This window comes from Lynx canadensis, chromosome C2 (genome assembly GCF_007474595.2).
Source record: "Lynx canadensis isolate LIC74 chromosome C2, mLynCan4.pri.v2, whole genome shotgun sequence".
NCBI lineage: Eukaryota > Metazoa > Chordata > Mammalia > Carnivora > Felidae > Lynx > Lynx canadensis.
In genome coordinates this window covers 45,430,643-45,443,191 of record NC_044311.2, presented here as the reverse complement: position 1 = coordinate 45,443,191, position 12,549 = coordinate 45,430,643, and the positions used below count along the sequence as shown (strand labels likewise).

General features: G+C 42.9%; 1 protein-coding gene across 1 annotated transcript in view; it reads left to right on the top strand.

The window, feature by feature from the left end:
* The window catches only part of MINDY4B (MINDY family member 4B), a 36,350-nt gene that overhangs the window by 13,642 nt on the left and 10,159 nt on the right, over positions 1-12,549 (top strand). The window contains exons 6-10 of the mRNA XM_030328709.1: positions 383-548; positions 1,088-1,153; positions 5,503-5,573; positions 7,651-7,723; positions 8,554-8,715. Coding sequence (XP_030184569.1) covers positions 383-548; positions 1,088-1,153; positions 5,503-5,573; positions 7,651-7,723; positions 8,554-8,715 — 538 coding nt within the window. The remainder of the gene's footprint in view (positions 1-382; positions 549-1,087; positions 1,154-5,502; positions 5,574-7,650; positions 7,724-8,553; positions 8,716-12,549) is intronic.

The following is a 12,549-nucleotide window of genomic DNA, read 5'->3' as shown; positions in this document are numbered from 1 at the left end:
GTTTGCAGAATGGAAACCTGGGAGATAACACTGGACGGGGCTGCACTTGCAAAGGGTCTGTGTTCCTGGGTTAAAACGTTTGGATCAGTCTCTGCTGGAGTTCGGCGAGAGGACAGCGGTGGGGACTCCGGGGGGGAGGGGGTAACTCACAGGGTGGGACTGGCTAAGATCACCAAGAGAAATAGTACGCTGCTGTGAGGATGCCACTGCCAGTGACAGAGTGTAGACAAGGCCCTCTGCGACCATCTCACGGGGTGGGTTGATGAAGGAAGCGAAAAGACCCATCTGGTATGCAGCAGGGGACTTAAAAGTGGAGGCACCTCACATTCAGCTAGGTGACTGTCCATGCCAGTGTTCTCATACCCAACCTCCCATATTGCAGTTTGTGTGCAGTCAGCAAACAGGAGCAAGAGCAGGCCCTGGCTGCGGCACTGGCTGGCATCCTGTGGGCGGCAGGAGCAGCTGAGAAGGCCACCGTCTGTCTTGTCACTGAGCACACTTATGTCACCTCCAGTCCTGACTACTCGGGCGATGATTTCACCGAGCGGGTGAGTGCACCCCTGCCCGTCCTGCCAGATAAAGGGCCAATGAAACCTGAGAGTATTCTAGACTCAACATGGAAATGAAGGCAGAGCCCCATCGATGCTCCTAGAAGGGTCAGATGTGGCCAAAGGCATCTTCCAAAGAGGTAAGAACCAAGGGTTGGAAGTGCCTGCTGTGAATTTTTCCTTCCAGAATGCACCAGGATCAAGAATATCCCAGACCCGAAATCATCACAAAATGCATTTCCATATCCACTGTCTTCAACATTGCTGAATTTTACCTATTAAGAAAAAATATGTTTATGGCTTTACTGCTCAAGATATCACGTTGGTTTAAAACTAAGGACTTAAAAGGGAGGCCAGTAGCCATCCACTTTCACCATGTATGTTTCACATGGCCTTGTGTAAGACAATCTGTCAGGTTTCAGCAAAGTGATTTTGCAATGAAACAAAAAGCTCCCTTGAGGAAATAACAGTAAGTTGACATCTTATAGATGTAGCTTTCATCTTCCTTTTCATTTTTATCTTCTATTCTTGATTTATAGCTCCAGCTGTTTGAACTTTTAGAGAAAGAAGCCACTGAGAAATTCATCTATGATCATTTACAATGTGTAAGTGTTTAAGTGTTGAGATAATCCCTTTATGTTGAACTGATCTTACAGGAAATCTTCTTTCTTTTACAAAGTGTACTTCTAATGATGCTTATTAAGAAAACCAGGTCATTTTGAGAGCTAAGAAAGGGCCGAATGAGAGAAAGAAAAGCCCGCCTCTCCCTCCCCACAGCCTAAAAAGAGGCCAGATCACACACAGGCCATTCACAATTGCCTCTTTGTCCTTGGCTAATCAAACCCAGAGAATAATACTATAGAGGGCATATGCCAAGATTTCTTTTGTGGGAAGAGAATACGTCAAAGCAGTCTTGCCTCATCTAATGGATGAAACACAAAAATGCTAGACAACTGAGGCCCTAGTCTAAATTGCCAAAATGACCACTCACATTGGCTCCAAGGAAACGACTTCTAGTCTGAAAAAGGTGGCCCTGTTTTACCTCTTCTATCAGCACCTTCCACACAATGTCCTCCTGGCAATAATTCTTCCCAACCTCCCATGTGGGGACAGTGTCGGTGGAATATCTAAGGTGCTTTTTTAAGATGCCTTTGCAGAGAAAGGAATGAAAGCTGATTTCTAAAGAATTAGAACCCTACAGGGTAAAAGAAGAAGACAGTTAGCAGGGTAACCATGAAGCCATACAACGGTGGATTATATAGAAGGGGGAAATGGGGTCCATGAACCTCACTGCTCCATTCCTTCCAAAGGCTATAGAGGTAGAAAACTTGGGCATGAGTTCTCAGCCACACATTGGCCATACATTCTTGGTTAAACTAGTCACCCCAGGACTACCTCCCCCACCATCTCATATGTCTGTGTGGTAGGCAGAGGAAAGCCCCCCACCCCCAACTGCCCCACAAGGATGTCCATACCCTACCTTGTGGAACCTGTGAATTTTATGCTTTATAGCAAAGGGGAATTAAGGTTGCTAACTCAGTTGACTTTTTTTTTTAATTTTCAAAATTTGTGAGATTTAAGTATAGGTGACCTACAATGTTATATTAATTTCAGGTGCACAACAGAGTGATTCAACAACTCTGGGTGCATTACAAAATGCTTTAAAATAGGGCGAGTATTCCAGGTTACTCAGATGGGCCCAATGTAGTCACAAGGGTCCTTAAGAGGAAGACAGAAGAGAAAGTCAGAGTGTACGATGTGAGGACAGTGTTGCCTGCTGCTGCTGGCTTTGAAGATGGAAACAGGGGGGACACGGCCACTAGAAGCTATAACAGGCAAGGAAACAGAGCCTCTAGCAGGCCTGCTGACTGCTCCATTTGGGCTCAGTAGGAGCCATTTTGGACTTGTGATCTCCAGAACTGTAAGATAATAAATTTGCATTCTTTTTTGTGCTTTTTTTTTTAACTTTTATGAAGTTTTAATTCCAGTATAGTTAACATGCAGTGTTACATTCGTTTCAAAATTTCTATTATTTACGGTACTAAATTTATGGTTATTTTATAATATATATTTATATTTTTAATATAAATGTATAATTAATATAAATTATATATAATATAAATTTACAATAAACCTGTATAATGGATTTTAAAGACCTAGCATGAAATATTAAGTTAGAAGCCTGCTTAGGGACTCTGTTGTGGGCAGATATTGAATGGAGTCACACAGATAGAGAGGACCATGTAAGTAATGAGCCTTCCAGCACAGAGGCAAACCCTTTCCTTTCTGTCTTCCATCTCCTCAACTCAGACCTGGGGCAGTCTGATTCAAAAGGAAGGTCCCCACATCTGCAAGGGATTCCTTAGTGTCGCCAGAGTTGAGAATCAGAGGATCAGAGCTGAAACTCTACACAGGCTTGTTCTATCAAAGGCTAAGAGTCAAGCTGGAATAAGTAACAAAGGCCTTATGCAGAGATCGACTGTACGGTGTGGGTGAGCCTGACATGAGAGCTGCCCGGGTCAAACAGACCCATGGTGACTATTGCCATAGCCACTCTGAGGAAGCGCTGGCACCGTTTCCTCAGTGACGGGGGCACTTGATGGCAGGTTCCATCAAGGGCACTTGATACTCCTCTCAAGGGCACTCCTGACCAGGGCCCGCACATTATGATGTGCTTCACCGAACCTTTACCAAACCCCACTCACTCTCAAAATGCACCCATTTTGAGGTCCCATTCCTGTGTCCCATCTTAAGACAGAAATCCCAAGACAGAGGTCTGAGGGCTACATGTGGACAGTAGACCTAAGTTTATGGGTTGAATTTCATCCCCCCAAAAGATATGTCCCCATGCCTGTGCATATGATGTTATTTGGAAAAGAGGTCTTTGCAAAGGTAATCAAGTCAAGGAAAAGTCACGCTGGATTAGGGCCGGCCCAATCCAGTGACTGGTACCTTTACAAGAAGAAGGACACTTGGACGCAGACAGTCATGTGGGGAAAACACCATGTGATCATGGAGGCAGAGCTTCCATGATGGGATGTGTCCTACAAGTCAAAGCACTCCAAGGATTGCCAGCAGCCACTAGAAGCTAGAAGATGCAAGAAAGACTCCTTCCCTTCCGCCTTCAGGGAAAGCACGGCCATGCTCCCACACCTTGATTTCAGACATCTGGCCTCTAGAAACGTGACAGAATACATTTCTATTGTTTCAAGCAATTCAAGTTTCTGGTAACTTGTTACAGTAGCCCTGATACACCTATCATATGTGATCTGCAGCATTAGTCCACCCAGTGTTGTATTTTTAAACATTTGACCCAGCCACTCTTCAAAAACAACCAGAAGATTCCACATAAAAACCTGGATTTTTAGCTTTTTCCCAAAAGAATCAGAAAACCTGGCCGCACTGGGCCTATATGCTGGCACGTTCTCAGTTAGCTGACGTGGGGGCAGTGATTTCTATTGGACAAGTTGTGATAAGCTGAATGATGCTTCCTACCTGGTGAAAGGACTTTGAAGATGTGATTAAGTCAAAGACCTTGAAATAGGGAGATTATCTTGAATTTTCCTGCGGGGGGGGGTGGGCAATTAATAATAAGAGTCTTGTCAGGAAAAGTGGATGACGGGAGAGAGAAAGTGGTGTGACGAGGGAAGCAGAGAGAGAAGAGGGATCACCTGTAGGGTCACAATTTGGGGTCATGAGCCAAGGATAAGGATGGCTTCTAAAAGCTGGAAGAGGAAGTGAAAAGTCTTCCCCACAAAGCCTGCAGAAGAAACATAAGCCTGCCAGCAGTTTGAATCAGACTCATGAAGTGGCATCCGTGTTGGGACCTCAAACCTCCAAAAGTGGAAGACAAAGAATTCATGTTGTCTTATGCCACCAAGTTTGTGGTAATTTGTTACGGCAGCAACAGGAAACGAATACACCAGGGTCCCCAATGTGCCTCTGGACCCACTCTCCTCATTTCTCTGACACTCTGTAGCACACCCACTTGGGTTCCTGTCTGATGCCTGTGGCACCGGAATTTGTTCCTGCCTGAGGGTCCTGCCCCTGCCAGGTCACAGAGAGTGATGGGGACAGGTTAATCCATAAAAGGGAAAGCACCTGCATTTTAGCAGAAGCCTTCCCAATACAAGGCCTTTAAAGGAGATGCTTTAACCCTGGGAACCTTGAAAGCCAGCCAAGGAGCTTCTTTTCAGCAGGCAGAATATTCACACAAAGCTAAGACCTGCTACCTGAATGTTAGTTGGGCAATTTGGATTTGATCCTGGAAATCACAGGGCACCTTTGGAAACTCTTGAGCAGAAAAATAGCCTTCCCAAGAAAAGAGAGAGGGGAGAAGTGCCTTAAAGAGGGCCAGATAATAATTTTGTTGTGGTTCTAGCATGTTCCAAGAACTAAGGTAGGTACTGTGCATTATTGTCATTTAACTTTTGCAACAAAGCTGCAATTTATCCGCAATTGCAGATGCGGTGATTGAAACTCAAACAAGTTAGTAAACTAGGAGTAATGGTAGAACTGGTTTTGAACCTAGATCTGTGTAAGTCCAAAGGTATTTCTAGAAATCAATGAGGAGGGAGAGATGTCCCAACCAAGGAGAGGCTGGGAAGGGGGCCAGCCAAGAGCACACCAAGGGTCTGGGCTGGGATGGATGCTGGAAAAATGGAGAGGAAAGATACACTACATCTTAGCCATGATTTGAAGACAATCATGTGATAGAAGTGGAGGAAAGAAAAATAGGTCGAAAAGCAAGAGAATGACAGCACCAAGGGCAGACCTTGAACAAGCAAGACAAATGCATTCGAGAGTGAAGATGGCCTAGGGAAGCTGTCCTATCAGCCGGAAAAAAAAAAAAAAAAAAAATCTTGGGCTATAAATCCTCGAATTCATGCCTGGAGATATACATAGCTGCATTGCTTTTAGGCAAACATGCTTTTGTTTCGTCCCCCCCAAACAGTTCAAAGAGGAAGGAGGCCATGGTGTCATCTTGTTTCTTTACAGCCTGATCTTCTCCAGAACATTTGAAAGGTAAATTCAACAAACATTTGCACAAGTATTTCCTATAGCTCTGTGATCACATACGCAGCGTACTCTTAAATCGCAAAATATTTTCATGCCCTGTTGGAAACCTGAGTAGTTTTTCCCAGTGGCTGCTCTTCTGTTGATTCATCCTTTTCTGTAGTCGGTTTGGCCATATTAATGGGTGGGTGGATGTCGTCAGAAAGGTTTGAATCTGCTTTTCTTGTACAGTGGTGGCTTTCTTCTACTTGTGGTTATAAATATTGACAGATAGTACCAAAATTTATTTGTATAACTTTCATAATAAAAGTATTTTATTATTTATATGCACAATAAAATATGCCCACAGGTATTTATTTTGCCTCTATGATATGCAAAGCCCCTTTCTTGGCACAATGGGAAATACAAATAAAAGAAGAGATGGCCTGACCTCCTTCAGGGTCCAATCTGGGAAAGATAGGAGTTATACGTAGAGATACTGGGTATGTCACAGGGGGTACTTAATGAGGTGTAAAGACGAGGAGTCTGGAAGATTCCAGAGGAGGAAGGGTCACCAGTTGATAGACTAATCAAGGAAGGCTTCTTAGAAGAAGTAGACTTTCTTTTGGGCTCTGAAAGGAAAATAACCTTTCAGAGAATCACAGAGAGATACAGAGTCTCTAGAAAGGAAGAGTTACAAGCCCTGAAGCAAAAATCTCCTAACACTTGTCTTTTGCATAGCATCATCACATTTTTGTCGTCTGTATTATTAGCTGCTTAACAGTTTTCTTTAAATCAACACAAATTTAAATATTAACTTCTTCCTAAACATTAATATCTTTCAAATCGTGTTGTTGTGCCAAAGAAGAATGTATTAAGCACATCCACCACACGGTTTTTAAAAAAAAATTTTTTTTATAACATTTATTTATTTTTGACAGACAGAGAGAGACAAAGCATGAGCAGGGGAGGGGCAGAGAGAGAGGGAGACACAGAATCCGGAAGCAGGCTCCAGGCTCTGAGCTGTCAGCACCAATCCCCACGCGGGGCTCGAACTCATGAGTTGCGAGATCATACCTAGGCCCAAGTCAATGCTTAACCGACCGAGCCACCCAGATGCCCCCACCATATGGTTTTTTAAATGCTCATATCTACACCACCTAAAATCATGCCACACTTAAGGCAACACTGCCCTGAATTACATCTGATGCCACCAAGGCACTCACCATGCTGGACCCAAGCTTATAGTTCTTACTCAGGAAGGGCATGACTCCAGAGGGCCTGGGTGGCTCGCGTCTGACTCCTGGTTTCAGCTCAGGTCATAATCTGACGACGGTTCATGAGCCTGAGCCCTGCATCAGGCCCTGCGCTGACAGCGTGAATTCTGCTTGGGATTCTCTCTTTCTCCCTCTCTCTCTGCCCCTCCTGCAGGCTCTCTTTCTCTTTTTCTCTCAAAATAAACAAACAAACTTAAAATTAAAAAAAAAAATTTTTTTTAATAAAAGAAAGGCATGACTTCAGTCCTGTGAACAGGTTCCTTCAAGAACACTTTACAACTCATATACCAGAACTCAGCACCTCTCCCTAAGCGAGAGCAGGAGCCACATCCTGCCTGGACTTTCTATCGCCTGGGGTGGGACCCCAAGCCCCGGTCCCTGGTGAAATAGTAGAGGCAGCCCTTCTGCAGTCAACAAATGGGCTTACCCCCCAAACTAGTATTTTCCACTTGAACAGTCTGTTCAACTCTGTCTTGAGCCAGGACTCTCTGTGCCACTACCCTAAGCCAAGGGTCCCTTGTCACTCAGAGCAAACAGTTTCTCCACTGAGCCCAGCACCCACACAGGGATCCTAACGTGTGAGATCTGTCACTTCACCCTTCTGCCTCAACACCTGTCAGCATCCCCCAACTTCACCCATAGCTTTTCCCATCACCTCTGCAGCCTGGGTATTAGAAGCTTTTCCGGTGAGAGACGCAAAGGTGCAAGGCACATGGGAGGGACAGTGACTAGGCAAACCTAATGTTGGGAGGTGGAAGAAGGAGAGGCCGTGGGTTCCTGGTGCAGTCACTGTCTCTGACTGAAGGCTGATGGCATCTTGCATCCTACAGGCTTCAGAAGGATCTAGATGCTTCCAGCACTCATCTGTTACAACCACATGCTGGGGGCTTCCTATGCAGGCAGGTAGGTTGAGAGGCTTTGTCTTTCTATTATAGAATCTGAATTAGGCTTTTTTTTTTCTTCAATTAAGCATATTCGCTCCCCAAGTGAAGAGTGATTGGATTATCTTTGAAAGACTAAGAAGATGCTAATGTGAGTTTGCTCTCAGAGTCTATGTTCCAATTTCTATTTTACCTCTGAGAGCCCCACATTCCTGACGTTTTACAGACCTGTTAGGAAATATCTTGACAGGACCTACCAGGAATCCCTAATCATGGAAAGAAAAGTACTATAGGGGCGCCTGGGTGGCGCAGTCGGTTAAGCGTCCGACTTCAGCCAGGTCACCATCTCGCGGTCCGTGAGTTCGAGCCCCGCGTCGGGCTCTGGGCTGATGGCTCAGAGCCTGGAGCCTGTTTCCGATTCTGTGTCTCCCTCTCTCTCTGCCCCTCCCCCGTTCATGCTCTGTCTCTCTCTGTCCCAAAAATAAATAAACGTTGAAAAAAAAAAATTTAAAAAGAAAGAAAAGTACTATAAAAACATCTTCGCTTATTGCTTCTTAAATCACAAGTATGGAAACCAGAGTTTATAAGAAATGTAAAGGGAGGAAGGGCAGTCAGATCTAAGTGGGGCCCGTGGGGAGTTATTGTGTATGGCTCCAGAAACAAAGTCAACAAACTTCTGTTTTAACCCTACCAAATGTTTACGACATGTTTTTCCTGAATTATGTATTAGGTGATTTCCATTCTTTTAAGTAAAACTGGTGACTTTGCAGTGGTTATTAAAAAAAAAAAAGAAATTAAGGCCTTTTGTCATTGCTACCTAAAATATAAATATTTGTAAAATGTGCCAACTAGGCAGTTTTGAACATGATTTTAACTGGAAGAGCAAGTCCGAATGTCTTCAATGGCTGTCAGAAAGGAAAGTCTCAAGAAATATTGCACGGGGTCCTGACCCGCAGTGACGTTGGTTATTTGTGGTGGGGTAAGGACACCTCAGAGGATGACAGGCTTTCACAGGTGAGTGTGTTTTGATTCTCAACCACACAGCCAGAGTGTCAATATTTTGACTGTTTTTTAGGGTTATTATTAAGGCAATGAAAACCTGAGCTAACTTTTTCCTTTACTTATTCCTGCACATCTCCCACCCCCCACATAAATGTACACCGAGAGACTTTCAGAGTCTAAATGTAAATATCTAAGTCTACTGTACTTGTGTCATATTATATTTTATACATTTTTATGCATATAGAGGACAGGTCATACAAGTAATATGCAAATAATTTTTTGAAAAACAATACTTGAAATATAACAAGATAAAGGGAGAGTCCCCTTTATCCCCACCCAGCTTCCGGCTTCCTTCTCAGAAATCAATACTGTCAGCCACTGATGGGTATCTTCCCAATCCTTCATTTATGCAAATGAATGCATATTTTCTACCTATTGCTTAAAGATTAAAAAAAAAATCACTGGGGAAAAAAGGGGGCCCCCTCCTCAGGAAACTCTTCTCAAGAAGATTTCCAACTCAAAGGATTGACAACCTCTGACAACCAGAAAGTAGAATGTGCTGTTGGAAAACATAACCAGAGAATTAAGTAAGATGTGATTCTGCAAAAATAAACAGGAGAGCGGGTGAGAAAGCAAATATACCCACCCCAAACCACAAATCAAAGATGCTCCTGTGATATTTTCACAGAGATCTTCATCCTAAAACCCAGGGAAGGCGAGGCAGGTTCTGTGAAAAGCGACACTTCTCTGGAGTGGCCATGAAATTAGCTAGGATGTAATCCAATATGATGGTGAAAACGTCCCCAACCTCTCCCAATCACCAGCACTGAATGAGGGCCCTGCTGCTCAGTACCTGCCTGTCCTTCACTCTCCCAGTTCAGCTCAAAATCCCTTTCGTGTGCACAGGACTCCACGCTTTATAAGATCCTTTTATATCCAGAGCTTTGCTAGTCTTTCCCACTACTGTTGGCTCCAGCCACAATGCCTTATTCATGAAATCCATATGTCGTTACGCCTACAAAGTCATGAGTCTGATGTCATCAGAAAAGCAGAGTTTGACCACAGCAGAATTAAGTACATTTTGCATACAGGCGTGTTTAAAAGTTTGCTTATTATTCCTTGAGTTTGAAATCTAGGCCTATCATAGAAAAATGAGAAGTGACAGATAAGCTAAAAGTAAAAGAAATGAACCCAGTCCCATCACCCAGGGGTCAATCCTTTCAGAAATGCTCCCTTCTCTTTTTCTTTCTTATATAAATATGTTCTATTCTACTCTTCTGAAATCTGCTTTTCTCATTTAACACAAATATCTGTACATACAGTCAGTGAATGTATGTCCTTCATTATATTTAATGGATGCAAAGAGTTCCACCGTATGATTGTGAAAGGCCATACTTTGAATATACCCTGGACAGAGATGGGATTTGTTATTGTTACAAAATTCCTAATCACTTGGTCCCAGATAATCTAGAAAGTCCCCTTAGAATTTGATATGTATACTAAATAGGGAAACTAAGCTACAAATAAGGGACTTACAGATTTCGTTTTACATATTTTTCTCCTTTTTCAACCACGCATGGTCACTTAATGTCCGTGGTCGAGCACTTTGTACCCATCCTAGCCCAATAATATGCCAAGACTTAGTTTGGAGAAAAATGGAGGGGTACACGGAGGACAAGTTTCAAGGAATGGGGGCACAAACACCACAATAGTAATTTTACTGCTTTGTTTATTATTACAAAGCTTTTTTCTGCTATGTCACTATATCCTTATGATCAACTACAAGAGTTAAAACAGTGTTTCTCACATTTCAGTCATTTGAGTAGGTAATTCACAGCTTTGTCATATATCCACACCTGCTCCACACTCTATTACTTGATTAATATTTTTCTTTAAATCAACTCACTTTAAAATTTTAAATGTAACCTTTTCTGCAGCGGTAATACAAGCCACAGACTTGACGTATGATTTTGTTTCTAATACATATTTAAATAAATATTTTAAAAAATATTTTTAATGTTTATTTATTTTTGAGAGAGAGAGCGAGCGAGCATGAGGGGGGAGAGGCAGAGAGAGAGGAGGATAGAGGATCCCAAGCAGGCTCTGCGCTGACAGCAGGGAGCTGATGTGGGGCTTGAACCCATGAACAGTGAGATCATGACCTGAGCCAGTTGGACGCTTAACCGACCGAGCCACCCAGGCCCCTATATGTTTTGTTTTAACGCTCATCCCTGTGCCACTAACTTTCCTGCCACAGGCCACCAATTGGCACTTTGCCACACTTTGCAAACCTAGCATAAGAGTGAAGGAGTTTCTGTAACACGTGGGAAACAGCTCTGACCAGAAACCCAGGAGACTTTGGAGGCTTTGCCCCGCCATCACACGGGTGTCACTTGGACCAGTCACTTAACCCCTCTCTAAGCCTGTTTCCTTATCTTACAGTAGTGTCCCAACACCTGCTCTGCCACCACAGGACTGAGGTGAAGAGCGAACAAAATCATGAATGCCAAAGCCTGTTGGAAAGGCAAAATGACCTATACACGTATAAATCTACAATAGGTGATAACGAATGACACTATAGTGCTTTATTTGGCCACATTCACTCACCATCTCCTAACTGTGAAGCTCTGTGTCCAGATATGGTGATGAGTCCTACGTGAGCCAGTACCTGTAAATACACTGATTACTTTGGGAAGGATATAGGCAATAAATGCTAGAGAACAGCGAGCTCAACACTGGTTGCACATTGAAATCACCTGGGGAGTTTGGGTTTTTTAACTGACTTCATTTTTTTGAGCAATTTTTTTTCTCAACAAAATTAAGCAGAAGGTACAAAAACTTCCCATATACTCCCTGCCCTCACACATGCATAGCCTTCCCCATTATCAACATCCCCGACCAGAATGGCATACTTGTTACAACTGATGAGTCTACATGGACACATCATAATTATCCAAAGTCCATAACTTATATTACATTACAATACTGATGTTGTATAATATATGGATTAGGACAAACTTATAATGACATGTGTCCACCATTATAGCATGATACAGAGTAGTTTCATTGCCCTAAAAATCCTCTGTGCTCCAGCTAGTCATCCCTCCCTCCCCCAGCCCCTAACAATAATTGATCTTTTTACTGTGTCTATAGTTCTACCTTTTTTCCAGAATGTCATATGGTTGGAATCACACAGTATGTAGTCTTTTCAGATTGGCTTCTTTCACTTAATAATATATAAATTTGAGGTTCTTCCATGTCTTTTCATAGGTCAATTGCTCATTTCTTTATGGTGCTGGTTGGTATTCCATTGGGATATTATAAATAATATTTAATTGACTAAATAATATTCCATTGATATGTCACAGTTTATTTACCCATTCACCTACAAAAGACATGTTGATTACTTCCAAGTTTTGGCAATTATGGGTAAAGCTGCTATAAACATCCATGTGCAGGTTTTTATGTGGACTTAAGTTTTCAACATCTTTAGATAGATATTACGGAGCATAATTGCTGGATACATGATAAGAGTGTTTAGTTAGGGTAGCTCAGTCAGTTAAGCGTCCCAACTCTTGATTTTGGCTCAGGTCCCATGGTTCATGGGTTCGGGCCCCGTATCAAGCTCTGAGCTGACAGTGTGGAGCCTGCTTGGAATTCTCTTTCTCTCTCCCTCACTCTCTTTTTCTCTCTCTGCCCCTCCCCTGCTCACACTTGTGTGTGCACGCACACGCATGCTCTCTCTCGCAAAATAAATAAACTTAAAAAACAAAAACAGTGTTTAGCTTTTTTAAGAAACTGCCAAACTGTCTTCCAAAGCAACTAGGCATTCTCATGTTCCCACTA